The 16,243-nt window shown below is 45.5% G+C and overlaps 1 protein-coding gene across 4 annotated transcripts in view; it reads left to right on the top strand.

The window, feature by feature from the left end:
- Window positions 1–16,243, top strand: part of CACNA2D2 (calcium voltage-gated channel auxiliary subunit alpha2delta 2) — a 1,199,719-nt gene that overhangs the window by 1,158,150 nt on the left and 25,326 nt on the right. For all 4 annotated transcript variants that reach the window (XM_033926190.1, XM_033926189.1, XM_033926191.1 and 1 more), the window contains 2 exons: window positions 9,062–9,185; window positions 15,817–15,926. In XM_033926190.1, coding sequence (XP_033782081.1) covers window positions 9,062–9,185; window positions 15,817–15,926 — 234 coding nt within the window. The remainder of the gene's footprint in view (window positions 1–9,061; window positions 9,186–15,816; window positions 15,927–16,243) is intronic.

The raw sequence follows: 16,243 nt of genomic DNA, 5'->3' as shown, positions 1-16,243 counted from the left end.
GAGTCGACATCGGCGCCTCCGGCGCCAGGTAAGCCGGCTAAGAAGCCTTCCACCCTTGAGCGCCCTCCCACCTCGGGGACGGCACCAGTCCTTTCGGCTCCACGCCGAGCCAAAAAACGCTCCACTCCGATTTCGGTGAGTGCCTCGTCATCGGCCCCCTCATCGCCGGAGTGTAGAGCGGCACCCATGGAACCAAAGAAGAAAAAAGTGGTTCCGGTGCCTCCCCTGGACGACCGCATTGCGGCCATCCTCCAGGACCAGTTGCAGGAACAACTCCACAAGCAACTTAAGCAGCTCTTACCCTCTATCTTGGCACCGCTGCTCTCGGTACCAGACCGGCCCGAGCCCCACACCGTCCAACCGGTATCCACGCCATCGGTACCTATGGACTCCTCCATGCCCATTCTCTCGGCACCACATCTCCATTCCCATGCCGAGACTATGGCCTTGACGACGACCGATCCTCCTCGGGACCGGGCAGGGCACCGGTCTCCCCACGACTCTGACCGGCACCGTACTTCCCGGGACCGAGACAGACACAGGTCTACATCACCCGGTAACGTCTCGGTACGCTCAGGCAAATCTTTGTCTAAAACTCACCATGCCGAGCCTTCCACTCCAGTCTCTCGACACGCACATACCGATGTCAGAGACCCGGACCTCTGGGAACAATCCCCTACCGGTACCGAGGAGGATGCATCGTCGTCGGACGAAGAGCCTTCGGCACCCGATACCGCATCTAAACCTGAACAATCTTCCTTCTCAAAATTTCTCAGGGAGTTGTCAGGTGCTTTGTCTTTGCCACTGGAATCTGACTCTAAGAAGTCACAAGCTTTCCTGGAGGCCTTAGATTTTGATCAACCTCCCAAGGAGTTCCTAAAGTTGCCCGTGCATGATATCTTACGGGAAACTTTTTATAAAAATTGGGAGAACCCGCTGACTGTTCCTGGGGCCCCCCGTAAATTAGACAGCCTCTATAGGGTTATACCAATCCCAGGATTTGATAAACCCCAACTCCCTCATGAGTCTCTCCTGGTGGAGTCCACTTTAAAAAAGACTCAGGGCTCCAGTGTCTATGCCTCCACCCCTCCTGGCAGAGAGGGCAAAACTATGGACAAGTTTGGCAAGCGACTCTATCAGAATGCCATGCTTGCCAACAGGGCGAACAACTACTCGTTCCATTTTTCCTTCTACCTCAAACATCTGGTAATGCAACTCTCCGCCATGCAAAAGTACATGCCAGAGCATAAAGTCCCACTTTTCCAACAGCATGTCTCCAGCCTGCTTCAATTGAGAAAATTTATGGTGCGCTCGATCTACGACTCTTTTGAGCTCACCTCCCGTGCATCTGCCATCGCCGTGGCCATGCGCCGCCTATCCTGGCTCAGGGTCTCTGATCTGGACGTCAACCATCAAGACCGATTAGCCAACGCCCCATGCCTTGGTGATGAATTGTTCAGAGAGTCCCTGGACACCACCACGCAAAAACTCTCTGCCCATGAGACCAGATGGGACACTCTCATTAAACCTAAGAAAAAGGCTCCACCTGCTCGTCCTTACAGGCCACCGACCTCATACCAGCGCAGGTTCTCCGCTAGGCCGCTCAATCCACCTCCACAGCAGCCTAGGCGGGCCCGCCAACACCAGCACGCCCAGGCTCGTGCCCAGTCTAACCAACCGGCCAAGGCTCTTCCTCCTGCCAAACCTTCTCAGCCCTTTTGACTCCTCTCTCCAGGGCTTAGCCAGTCTTCCACCCTCATTGCCTCTTCCTCAGCCAATCGGAGGCAGGCTCCGCATCTTCGTCAGCCGTTGGGAGGTCATCACATCGGACCAGTGGGTCCTAAACATCATCCGCCACGGCTACTCTCTCAACTTCCAGACTCTTCCACCAGACAATCCTCCCTTAGAGTCTGCTTCTCTTTCAACTCAAACCCCCCTCCTCCTGAGGGAGGTCCAATCCCTCCTTCTACTCAATGCCATCGAAGAAGTACCTCTGGAACAAAGGGGCCGGGGATTCTACTCCCGTTACTTTCTAGTTCCAAAAAAGACAGGAGACCTACGTCCCATCCTCGACCTCCGGGACCTCAACAAGTGTCTCGTCAAGGAGAAGTTCAGAATGCTCTCCCTTGCCACACTGTACCCTCATCTCTCTCGGAACGACTGGCTATGTTCCCTGGACCTCAAGGAGGCCTACACTCACATCCCAATCAATCCATCCTCACGTCGCTACCTACGATTCCAGGTGCACCATCGACACTATCAGTACAAAGTGCTACCTTTTGGCCTGGCCTCATCACCCAGAGTGTTCACCAAATGCCTCATTGTGGCGGCGGCGTTCCTCCGGTCTCACAACCTCCAGGTGTTTCCCTACTTGGACGATTGGTTGGTGAAAGCACCTACGTCTCCACTTGTGCTACAAGCCACTCATCATACCATCTCTCTCCTCCATCTTCTGGGGTTCGAGATCAACTACCCCAAGTCGCATCTGCTTCCCACACAGCGACTTCAGTTCATCGGAGCGGTTCTCGACACCACCCTAATGAGGGCGTTTCTCCCCTCCGATCGTCAGCGAACTCTGCTCCACCTGTGTCGTCAGGTGCTCCTTCATCACTCCATTTCTGCCAGACAAATGATGGTCCTTCTGGGCCACATGGCCTCGACGGTGCATGTGCTTCCCCTGGCACGACTCCACCTCAGGACACCTCAATGGACTCTGGCCAACCAGTGGTCACAGACCTCGAATCTTCTTTCTCATCCCATCTCTGTGACATCGTCTCTTCAGCGATCTCTACAATGGTGGTTGGACTCCTCAAATCTTTCCAGGGGCCTTCTTTTTCATCTGCCCCCGCATTCCATGATCATCACCACGGATGCCTCCCCTTATGCTTGGGGAGCTCACCTGGGGGACCTTCGCACCCAAGGTCTTTGGACCCCGCAGGAGTGCCTTCATCACATCAATTTCCTAGAACTACGAGCCATGTTCTATGCTCTCAAGGCCTTCCAGCACCTTCTTTGCCCTCAGGTTCTGCTCCTGTGCACGGACAACCAAGTTGCCATGTACTACATCAACAAACAGGGCGGCACCGGATCTCGCCTCCTTTGCCAGGAGGCTCTTCGCATTTGGACCTGGGCCACGGCCCGCAGTCTCTTCCTCAAGGCTGTCTATATCCAGGGCGAGCAGAACTCCCTGGCCGACAATCTCAGCCGCATCCTTCAACCTCACGAGTGGACTTTGGATCCTCCCACGCTCCACTCCATCTTTGCTCGCTGGGGCACTCCGCAGGTGGACCTATTCGCAGCTCCTCACAACCATCAGCTGCCCCAGTTCTGCTCCAGACTCTTCTCTCCTCATCGTCTGGCCCCGGATGCATTCCTTCTCGACTGGACGGATCGGTTCCTCTATGCCTTTCCTCCGCTACCTCTGATGTTGCGGACTTTATCCAAACTCCGCAGGGACGGAGCCACCATGATCCTCATAGCTCCCCGGTGGCCGCGTCAACACTGGTTCTCCCTTCTACTTCAGCTCAGCTCCAGGGAGCCCATTCCTCTACCTGTGTTTCCTACTCTACTTACACAGCAACATCAGTCTCTACTACATCCCAATCTGTCTTCGCTCCACCTGACAGCTTGGTTTCTCTCGGGCTGACCTCTTCAGGAAACCTGTCTCAGCCTGTACGTCTCATTCTGGACGCCTCCAGGAAACCGGCCACCCTCCAATGTTACCATCAGAAGTGGACCAGGTTCTCCTCTTGGTGCCTCCGTCATCATCATAATCCCACCTCTTTAGCGGTGGAAACTGTCCTGGACTACTTACTCTCCCTGTCCAACGCAGGCCTCAAGTCTACCTCAATCAGAGTCCATCTCAGTGCCATCACGGCATTTCATGAGCCTGTCCTAGGAAAACCCCTCACGGCTCACCCTCTGGTTTCCCGATTCATGAGGGGCCTCTTCAACATCAAACCACCTCTGAAGCCTCCTCCGGTCGTCTGGGACCTGAATGTGGTTTTGTCTGCCCTCATGAAACCTCCCTTTGAGCCACTTGCCACAACTTCGCTCAAATTTCTGACTTGGAAGGTTCTTTTCCTCATTGCTGTCACCTCTGCCAGGAGGGTTAGTGAGCTTCATGCACTGGTTGCCGATCCACCGTTCACTATTTTTCACCATGACAAGGTGGTTCTACGCACCCATCCAAAGTTCCTTCCAAAGGTAGTCTCAGCTTTTCACCTCAACCAGTCCATTGTGTTGCCTGTTTTCTTCCCGAAACCTCATTCACATCCCGGAGAACAGGCATTGCACAGTCTTGACTGCAAACGTGCCCTGGCTTACTATCTTGATCGTACAAGGGCTCACCGCTTGTCCCCTCAGCTCTTCCTGACCTTCGACCCGAATCGTTTGGGTCGACCGGTCTCTAAACGGACGCTATCCAACTGGCTTGCAGCTTGCATCGCGTTCTGTTACGCTCGGGCCGGTCTGTCACTGGACGGTGCTGTCACGGCCCACAGGGTAAGAGCTATGGCCGCTTCTGTTGCTTTCCTCCGTTCCACACCCATTGAGGAAATCTGCAAGGCGGCCACCTGGTCTTCAGTTCACACATTCACTACTCACTACTGTCTGGATGCTTTCTCCAGACGGGATGGGCACTTCGGCCAATCTGTACTTCAGAATTTGTTTTCCTAATGGCCAACCATCCCTCCTCCCTCTTTGTTAGCTTGGAGGTCACCCATGCGTAAAGAATATGCTGCCTGCTTGTCCTGGGATAAAGCACAGTTACTTACCATAACAGGTGTTATCCAGGGACAGCAGGCAGATATTCTTACGTCCCACCCACCTCCCCGGGTTGGCTTCTTAGCTGGCTTATACTAACTGGGGACCACGCACTCCTCCGTCGGGCGGGAAGGCACTCGCGCACGCGCGGTGCGGCCAACTAGAACTTTCTAGTAAAAAGGTCCGTACCGTGGGCTCCGTCGGTGACGTCACCCATGCGTAAAGAATATCTGCCTGCTGTCCCTGGATAACACCTGTTACGGTAAGTAACTGTGCTTTAACAAAGCCAAGAAACTCGACCATTATTCTCCTGTTGTTTAGATGGTGATTTAATAGCTTTCATTGGTAGGTAATATACTTGAGTAAGTGGTGGTAATGTATCCTCTGGAATACCCAAAATCTCCAACATATAACGTTTCAACATATCCCTAGGTGTCACCGAGGCTATTCTAGGAAAGTTAATCAGTCGGAGATTATTATTACGAGAAAAATTCTCCAAAGATTCCAGTTTTCTACGCATATTTGTATTATCTTTTATTATTGCTTCATTAAGCTGTTTTGATACTTTTAACTCCTGTTGTATATTCTCAATAGAATTCTTAGATTCACCAATTTCAACTTTTATGTTTTTTTATCTCAGTTTCTTGAAAAGTAATTTTATTTTCCAGCTGCAAAAGCTGGGGCTTGACAGACTTGGCCAGGTCAGCCACTAAATCCCAAATTGAGTCCAGTGTTACTTCTCTGTTACTTCACCATCTAAACAACAGGAGAATAATCAACCACTTAATGTTTCAGCAATCTTGGAACTTTCGGACAGAGAGCTTGCATCTCCGGCAACATTGCTTCTTACTGTGGCTCTTGCTCCAGATAAAAATGGGTTGCTTAGATTGTTCTTTAGAAATAAAATGAAAGAATTTCTTGGACAAAAAATATTAATGTTTCCAGACTTGGCACGGGAAACCCAGAGGAGAAGGCGAGAGTTTCTTTTGATGAAGCCAGGTATTACATCTCTTGGTGGGACTTTTTTCCTTCGACACCCTTGTAAATGCGTAATACAATACCATATGAAGAAATATGTATTCTTTGAACCATTCCAGTTGACAGCCTTTTTGGCAGGAATTCGGCTGGATGAAGGAAAATCAAAGTGAAGTGCATTTGAATAATGATATCCTTTCTCAGCCAAGGGATCTTGTTTTAAATCTCAATGTATCTCTTCCTCCTGGCTTCATGTTAGTTACACTCAGTCTGTGTAATCCCCTTAATTTTAATAGAGATGTTTTTATCTTTTTTACTATTAGCCTTATTTTAAATCATTTATTAATTCATAATAGACGGTATAACAAGTATTTTTTTTAAATCTTTATTCATTTTTAAAACTTATAAGTATGACAGCAAATAATAACATTTTAACTTAAATATAACACTTAATATTCTCCAATAATCCACTTTAAAATTTATTCCCCCCCCTCCCTCCCATTCCATAACAATTTTTAACTCACATAAAAGCATACAATAAATTCCCTTCTTAACATGCCTTATAATTATATAAAAATCAAAATCTACCCTTCCCCCCTCCCCCAACCTTAGACATATATAATTAAAGGGAAAAAAGGTTTTTACTCATTTCAATATTTTGTTACTCATTACAATAATTTTTTAAAGGCTCCCAAACATCCAGAAATTTTTTTAAATATCCCTCTTGCGTAGCTATTACCCTTTCCATTTTATATATATGACACAGAGAATTCCACCAAAAACTATAGTTTAGTCTTTTCCAAGTCTTCCAATTATTCATAATTTGTTGTATGGCACTGTCATAATAAGTAAAAGCTTATTGTTATTCAAAGATATTTGACTCAGCCCTCATTGACATGTCAAATAATACAGTATCATACGACAATAAACTTCAAACTTGAAACTTATTTTAGGGAGCCCTTCCAACCCCCCACCCCATAACTCAGAATCTTCCCTGCTCTTCCCACCCTCACTCTACAACTCATAGATATTTAAAATACAAGGTGGGGGGGTTGTGGGGGGGATTTACTTTCCTGTCCATCTTTTGTACAACATTTCTCCCTCTCTTCCCTCCCACACCTTCTGCCCCTGGTCCTAGCATGTCTACATCTCTCCCTTTACCAGGCTATGGACCAACAACTCTCCCCTCTCTCTGAAACCCCTCTCCTACCCTTCCCTGGTGTACCTTCCCTGGTGTAAGGTAGGGTTACCATATTTGGAGCCACTTGAACCTGGATGTATGGCCCTGCCCCGTTCTACCCCCATCCCCACCTTCTTCCACCTCCAGCCCCGCCCCCTGCCCCCCTCAAAGCCGTATCTTCTTCCCCGATGAGCTCTAGCTGCATCTGGAGGGCCTCGAGCATGCGCGGATGAGTGTGATGTCATCCACACATGTTCAGAGGTCCTCCAGATGTAGCTGGAGCTCGTCACAATTTTCCAAAACCCAGACAAGCTGCCGGGTTTTGGAAAATCAGAATGGGAACCTGGACAGTCCTCTAAAAAGAGGACATGTCTGGGTTTTCCTGGACGTCTAAGGTATCTCCTGCAGCAATAGCAGTGATTTGTATTTATTGCCTGCACCAGCCCCAAAGACTTCTCTCTGCCGCATTCCGCCAGTGAGGAAACAGGAAATGACATCAGCGAGGGAGTGAATATGGATTTCTGCTGCTACCGGTGACACCTCAGAGGTCCACTGGAATGGATGGGAGAATTCAGAGAGAGGGAACAGACGCTGGGCCACCAGCAAAGAAGGAGAGAGAGAAATTTCAAGTTTCAAGTTTATTAAAAAAAATTTAATACCGCTTAATCAAATTTCTAGGCGGTCTACAGTAATAAAAAAAATTTCTTAAAAGAAACAAAACAAGTAGGAGTTAAAATACTATACAGAACCGGGTTAGGTTAGTAGACACATACAAAAAGATATATAACTGCACACAATTGAGAAAGAAGGGTAGAACTACAATCTTTGAGAAAAAGCACACTTAGGGGTAAAACAGTAGGTGAGGGTAGAAGCTGTAATTGTTGTAGTCCTTAAAAGGACAGTTTTTATCCAAAAGTATCTTGGAATAAGAATGTTTTTAGTTTTGCTTTAAATTACTTTATCGTGGATTCGATCCGTAAATGATTAGGCAGCGAATTCCAAAGAGAGGGCGCAGTGACGGCGAAGTTGTTGGAGCTCAACGTGTTAATTAGTTTTAATGATGGTACAACAAGGAGATTCTGTGACGCAGAACGAAGAGATTTAGAGTAGAGAGTTGCGCAGGGACAGAAATCCCACCCATCCCCGGCCGTCCCCGCCAGGATCCTCTCCGTCCCCACCCATCCCCGCCAGGATCCTCTCTGTCCCCACCCGTCCTCGCAAGGAATTACCTCCATCCCCGCCCGTCCCCATAAAAAGCAGCAATTACTTCTGACAGGATCATCAATTCCACAGTTTCTTTTGTGTTTGTGCTGCTGTTTTCCTTGTGGAATCTCTTTGGTGGAACCCTTTTTTTGTTTTCTGTTCAGGTAATTCATTTATAACCCCCCTCTTTTACTACGGCTGACGTGTCCATTATATTTTATGGAAGAACCCTGCTTCCAAAGCCTTCCATCCCCGTGGGAGTCCCATGGGCCAGAGGGAGGTCCCCGTGAGAGTCCCGTGGGTTAGGGGGGGATTCCTGTGGGACTCCCGCGGGATTCCCGCGATCCCCGTTCCCGTGCAGACCTCTAATTTAGAGGGATGGTAGGGAATTAGGAGTCTATCAATAAACTCTGGTTGATTGTTTGAGCGAGTTGTAAAAGTTAATAGTAAAATTTTGTAGCTAATTCTGTGTTCAACGGGTAGCCAATGTGCATTGAATAGAAGAGGAGAAACATGGTCATATTTCAGGCACCACTGCCTCCTCCATCTACTGTCCCCTGGTTATCCAAAGCTGGAAGGCAGCAGTAGCAACCAGTGACATAGTAAGGGGGCCCGTCCTGGCTCGGGGAGGCAGGAAGTACAAGATCGCAAAGACCACGCGATCTACTGGTCGATCCCGATCGACCATTTGAGCACCCCTGTTCCTAGTTTGAGGTTTGAGGCTTCAGTTTTGACACCCATTGTCACAAATGTTTTCGAAATATTTGAAAAATTAGAATAAAGAGCCACTTATCTAACAAAGGCGATCACAATGATTCACAAATCCTAAAAGACTGTCCATGTCGGGGCTATTTTCCCTGGCTAAGAGAAAATTGAAAGAAGTTAATTATACGGTCCAAATAGAGCAATAGACTAACTGTCTGTTCTGCCCGGCAACAGATGATGTCACAGCAGACGGCATGGAATCCAGAGAGACCAGCTGCATTATGAAGCAGACACAGTATTACTTCAGCAGTATGAATGCATCCTACAGTGCAATGATCGATTGTGTGAACTGCTCCAGGTAGGTGTGCCAAAGGCCTGTGCCACTAGGACAAACACCAGGGACAAGAGAACAAATGGAAATGAGCAGGGTAACTCGTGTTCTTTGCAGCATTGTGTGCTTGCATCATGGAAATGTTGCAACGTCAGGGCATGTGATGCTCTCTATAGGGCAGTGGTCTCAAACTCGTGGCCCGGGGGCCATATGCGGCCCTGCCAGGTACTATTTTCAGGCCCTCGGTATATTTATCATAATCACAAAAGTAAAATAAAACAGTTTCTTGATCATATGGTATTATTAAGACTTAGTCAAAACGAAAGATTTTGTCCGGGTTTTGGAAAGCCTCCTCAGATTGCTTCAGGCAGGGAGGAAATCCACACATGCGCGGATTTCCTCCCTGCTCGACAAGAGCAGGCAGTGGGGGGCGGGGCTAGGGCGTTTGAAGAGCTGGGCCTACCGGCAGGAGGGAGTGTGTATCCCTCTTGCCAGTCTTCATCTACAAGTATTGAGGGGGGTGTCGAAGTGTGTTGGGGTGGGGTGTGTCGGGGGTTCAGGTGGGGTGGCAGGGAATCAAGGGGTCCCAGTGGCAGGAGGGAGTGGGCATCCCTCCTGCTAATCTCGGGGGTGAGGTGGGTGCGAGGGTGTCGGGCTGGAGGGAGTGGGCATCCCTTCTGCCAATCTCAAGTGGGGGATGTTGGGGATGTCGGGTATCCCTCCTGCTGATCTCGGGGATGGGGGTCAGGGGAGGTCCTCTGCCGCAGCTGGCTCAGCTGGTCGCAGTTGGGGTATTCCACCCCCCACCCCCCAATCAGCTGATCCAGCAGGACTTCCCAAAGCCGCAGTTTCAGGGAGTCCTGCCAGCTCAGTTGATCGGAGATTCCTATGCCACGATCAGCTCAGCCAGCTGCAGCGTCTATTTTTACAGCATTATTCAGGCCTACATTTCAGGCGTCTATTGTGGCTCTAGGGAGACATGTAGGGACCCTTAAACATATCCAAGGCCACTTCCAGGTAAAATCACCCCCACGCCCAGTCTTGGGCATGCGTAAGTGTCCCTACATGTCTTTGTAGACCTGCAACAGATACCTACAATGTAGGTGACCTTCCTCGCCTGAGTGTTTTTTTTAGAAAACATACGTCCTGATTGGCTGCCTTCCTGCCTACAATCGGGACGCACAGTTAGAGAATTAGGCCCTTAGGGCCAGATTCTGTAAAGGATGTCTAAAATTTAGGTGGTGTTTAGACAGCCAGCAGTAGAAGTCGTGGGGGAAGTGTGTTACAGAAAGATCCCCATCTTTGGCATCCTAAGCCCCCCAAATATCCTTCTCTATACCCTTTAACCTTCATTGGAGTTCCTTTCTTTCTCAACTCTTGTAAACCGTGCCAAGCTCTACGATTGTGGAGATGATGCGGTATATAAACCTAAGGTTTAGTTTAGTTTAGTTTAGAATGCTGAGCACGATTCTACAATGCATAGTCGTACCATAGAGAATCCTGAGCAATTCTAAGCGCGTCTGTATTAGGATTCCTTTACAGATTCGCTTTTTAGGCGTTAAATTGACGTCCTCCTAACACCTATAATGTTGTCGTGTGTAGCGTTATAACGCTATTAGAATGGAGATTTTATGCTGTTTTTTTTACATTAAAATTGTATGCAGTAAAAGGAAGAGACTGATCCAAATTTTGAGATAAAAATACCACAAGTTGTGAACTCTGATTAAAATTGGAACACTGCAATTTGGAAATTGTGACATTTTTACATGAGTTTTTTTTAGACCCAAGAAGCACAAATGAGGTCTTTTTCTCCACTTTCTTCCTTTGTTTTGGGGTCCTTTCCTGTTTTTTTTTTTCAAAATTGGGTTTTGTTCATATACCCCACCTTTTCCAAAAGCGTAGCCTGGTTTTTAGTGCCGGCCACAGCGGTAACAGCTCTGAGGCTCATAGAATTCCGTGACTGAGGCTAAAAACCACGCTAGGCTTTTGGAAAAGTGGGGATACATAATTAGGGGCCTATTAGTGTCTCCCATATTAGTGTCTAAGCACATTTTGGGCTTATTATTTGTAGATACCCCAAGGCCCGCCAGCTGATGATGTCTCCAAAAGCCCCAAAGAGTAGAGAAGGCCAGGTCTTCATACCAGACGGACTTTAATAGCAACCATATATACGGAACATTTATACGATTCGACACGGGCCATGTTTCGGCTAAAAGCCTGCAATGTACAACAGAGAAAACATAAAGGAATATGCAAATACAGTATGCATAAATCAACAAAAACCAATAAGGTTGTGTGAGGAAATTATGACATACAAAGATGTGAAAAAATGAAACATATAAATAGTGATAAAATCATACCTTATGAATGAATCACAAAAAATTAGAATAAGTAAAACCTGTGAAATAAATGACAACCAAAATTAATTTAAAACTGCACTAATAATAATAATTTTATTCTTATATATCGCCAAAGCTGTGGTAGTTCGAGGCGGTTTACAATAAAGAAGAGCTGGACAATCAGCGAATATAGGTACAATGTAAGATCATCAGAATATAGGTACAATCAGCGAATATAGGTTCAATGTAAGATCAGAATATAGGTACAATGTACAGGTACAATCAGCGAATATAGGTACAATCACCAAATATAGGTACAATGTACAGGTACAATCAGCGAATATAGGTACAATGTACAGGTACAATCAGTGAATATAGGTACAATCACCAAATATAGGTACAATGTACAGGTACAATCAGTGAATATAGGTACAATGTAAGATCATCAGAATATAGGTACAATCAGCGAATACAGGTACAATGTACAGGTACAATCAGCGAATATAGGTACAATGTAAGATCATCAGAATATAGGTACAATCAGCGAATACAGGTACAATGTACAGGTACAATCAGTGAATATAGGTACAATGTAAGATCATCAGAATATAGGTACAATCAGCGAATATAGGTACAATGTAAGATCATCAGAATATAGGTACAATCAGCAAATATAGGTACAATGTAAGATCATCAGAATATAGGTACAATCAGCAAATATAGGTACAATGTACAGGTACAATCAGCGAATATAGGTACAATGTAAGATCATCAGAATATAGGTACAATCAGCGAATATAGGTACAATCACCAAATATAGGTACAATGTACAGGTACAATCAGCGAATATAGGTACAATGTAAGATCATCAGAATATAGGTACAATCAGCAAATATAGGTACAATGTACAGGTACAATCAGCGAATATAGGTACAATGTAAGATCATCAGAATATAGGTACAATCAGCGAATATAGGTACAATCACCAAATATAGGTACAATGTACAGGTACAATCAGCAAATATAGGTACAATGTAAGATCATCAGAATACAGGAGAGCATGATACAGAGGTGAGGCATGAGAGATCTTGGGAACAATTCGGTTAGAGAGAGGTAGGGCTTAAGAGGACTTGGTTACAAATTGGTTAAGCAAGTTTGTTTTTACAAGTTTTCTGAAACTTAGGTAGGAAGAGGAGTGTGTGATAATGTTACCCAACCAATTGTTACCAATCGATAATATCCTGCGTGCATTTTTAGCGCACGCAGGATATTACTACAATGCTGGCGTTAAGGTCTAGCGCTCGGGACAATTCTGCGCGCGCCATTCCGTGCGTTAATGCCCTAACGCACCTTAGTAAAAGGAGTCCTGAGTAATCACTAAATCATAAAATTATTTATGATAAAGGAATAACAACATATGAATTAATATCATGATTAAAATGTGTAATGAAAGGTAACAGTATGTTCCTTTGTGGCACAGCTTATACCATGTAAAAAATCTATATGTTGGTACCAAAATATTGAATTGTATCTTTAGCTCCTAAATGCCATCAAGTGGCAGAAGGTTTGGTTTCGATTGGATTAGTCTTTGCAACATGTTAGGGAAGATACTTTTTACGTTTTTATATGTGGGACATTACACCGAGGAGTGGGTGAATCTGGCAATGGTTGCTCCCTGCCGCGGCCATAAAAGTGACTGAATTCATCTGAACAATAGCGAAATGCACTGAGATAAATTTTTTTAAAAAAATATTTGCTATGCTTTGTTGCTATTTTGGTTAAGGTAGGCAGGTGGTGCCTTGATGTTTTGATTAAGAACAGTACGGGCAGAGCTTTAAATTCTTGCCCAGAAATAGCTAAGAAGAAGAAAAAAAAAAATTGAATCAGGTTGGGCAGACTGGATGGTCATTCGGGTCATTATTTGCTCTCATCTACTATGTTATTGTGTTATGTTACTATACCATTGCTGGTTGGGATAGTGGTAATCTTTTGACTGAGCACCTTTCATATATTTAATTGTATATTTACCTTTTGAATTTGATTAGATCTTCTTATTTTTATATGTACAGCGTATACCACTACAAATGTCTACTTTTTAAAAAAAAAATTGTATTTCTTGGGGTTAAGCATTGTCCTTTGATGATGTCAATTTCAAGTGATTTCTATATTTATTACGTCAACGTGATTACATTTTAAGTACTGTTGCCTCGCGTTTACATGCTTCAGTCATGATAGACTGATATAAATTCATATGTTATGTGGCAGGGGTCCCCAAAGTCCCTCCTTGAAGGCCGAATCCAGTGGGGTTTTCAGGATTTCCCCAGTGAATATGCACTAGACACCCAGGGAAGTGTCTAAGTACAGAGCAGAGAGGGAAGTCCGGGCAGGCGGTGGGAGCATGCCACTAGGGAGTTTATTTTAGCTTGTGGTGGGGCAGGGTGTCGGGTCAAAGGGGAGAGATATAGGGGCCAATGCAGTCTTTGGGGCAGTCTATACCACCTCAGACGTGGCGGACAGTTTCTGTCATTGTGCCCTGCAGCAGTGGTATAGCCATGGGGAAGCCTTGGGTCTAGCGCTTTCGGCAATCTAGCATGCGCTATTCCGCTCGTTAAGGCCCTAAAGCACCTTCGTAAAAGTTTTAAATGAATTTGGGTTGTCACTTATTATACAGGTTTTACTTATTCTAATTTGTTATTATTATCTTTTTAAATAGCGCTTTTAACATTTTTTGTATCATTAGCGACTCGGTGATTTTATCACTGTTTATACAGTATGTTTATACAGTATGTTTCATTTTCTCACATATCTTTGTATGGCATAATTTCTTCAAAGAACCTTATTGGTACCTGGCAGAAACCGAAATAGTAGCAACATTCCATGCTTCCAATTAGAGAATGACACGGTGACAAAATTCATCACCGTCCCCATCCCCACGGATAACCGCGGGAAACCATCTTCATGTCATTCTTTAAGGAGAGAGGGAAGAATCAGAGTATGAATGGCCACAACCACTGACCCGCAAGCTTTGCTTTGAATAATGCTGGTGTAGAAGGACCGAGGTTGAAACAGACACTACAGAATGACAGTCTCTGGTATCCAGAGCAGATCTTGTGATGTCATAATGCCTCATTCCACCAGTGCCTAAGAGCCAATCACATCAGTGATGTCACAATGGCTTCATTATCCTTGGCTCCCATAAGAATCAGAGTATGAATGGCCACAACCACTGACCCACAAGCTTTGCTTTGCAGAATGCTGGTGTAGAAGGACCGAGGTTGAAATAGACAATAGAAAATGACATGGGATTATTTCCCGCGGTTATCCGCGGAGACGGGAACGGTGACGAATTTTGTCACCATGTCATTCTCTACTTCCAATCACAGGGCAAGCGATAGCTTCCCCCAATAGCAGACTGTACTTTTTCAAGAATTTTTCCAAACCTTTTTTAAACCCAGCTACGCTAACTGCTGTTACTACATCCTCTGGCAACAAGCTCCAGAGCTTAACTATTTGCTGAATTTAAAAAAATACTTCTTCCTATTTGTTTTAACAGTATTTCCGTGTAACGTCAATATGTCCCCCCTAGTCTTTATAATTTTGGACCGAGTAAAAAATTGATTCTACTCATTCTACACCACTATAGATTTTGTAGACCTCAATCACATTAAGGTTACCAGATGTCCAGGACAACATGGTCCTATTTATAGAGGCCTGTCTGGGTTCCTGGACAGACTTTCCAAAACTGGGTTTCTCCAGGTTTTGGAAAGCCCAGACAAGCTCCAACCACATCTGGAGGGCCTCTGCGCATCACACACATCCGCGCATGCTTGAGGCCCTCCAGACGTGGCTGGAAGCGCGTTGGGGGAAGAAGATGAGACTTTGAGGGGGATGGGGCTGGGGTGGAATGCAGTGGGACCATGCATCCGGGTTTGTGAGGCTCCAAATATGGTAACCCTGAATCATATCTCTCCCCGGCCATCTCTTTTCCAAGTTGAAAAGTCCTAACCTCTTTAGTCTTTACACATATGAGAGCAGTTCCGTCCCGTTTATCATTTACATAGTCAACTTTATGTACACACACAAGAAGTTGTTTTTTTTATATGTAATTTGGTGTAGCAAATTCCCTGGAAGGATGGATATTGACAACCATAGAGATTGTAGAGAGGGAGACTTATTCTTATCTCCTACTTTTGTGAGTCCTCAGTAAAGGGAGAGGAAGCTACTTCAGGATCTTAGTTTACGGATGTCTCTCAGTGTCTCAATCTTTCTTTCATATTACACTCTTATTAACCTTCTCTTTTTGTCTTTGTTCCTATCAGATATTTTCATGCCCAGAGGCTCACCAACACAAACCTGCTGTTTGTTGTGGCAGACAAGCCTATATGCAGCCAGTGTGAATCAGTGAAAATGATGCAGGCCGAGACAAAATGTATCCTTCATTGCTGCTTATGCTCTCTTGACTCCGCTTTTATGAAAATTCAAAATGCCCTTTTCAGAGTTCCACAGGAAGTAAAAGCATTAGACTTCAGTCATGTTTATAAAAAAAAAAAAAGGGGAGGGAGAAGGACCATGTGATAAGGTACATATGGTATGGGAGTAGATGTCACGGTTTACATATTAGAGGGGCTGAATAATATTATTAAAAATGAAAGTGGAGAAACTAGTGGGGTTTCAAGTTTCTTAAAAACATTTTTAAACCGCTTAATCAGGTTTCTAAGCGGTGTACAATATAAAAATTACATAAAA

Source organism: Geotrypetes seraphini, chromosome 17 (genome assembly GCF_902459505.1).
Source record: "Geotrypetes seraphini chromosome 17, aGeoSer1.1, whole genome shotgun sequence".
Taxonomy (NCBI): domain Eukaryota; kingdom Metazoa; phylum Chordata; class Amphibia; order Gymnophiona; family Dermophiidae; genus Geotrypetes; species Geotrypetes seraphini.
The sequence above is the reverse complement of the archived record's forward strand: the minus strand, read 5'-3'. Positions and strand labels throughout refer to the sequence as shown.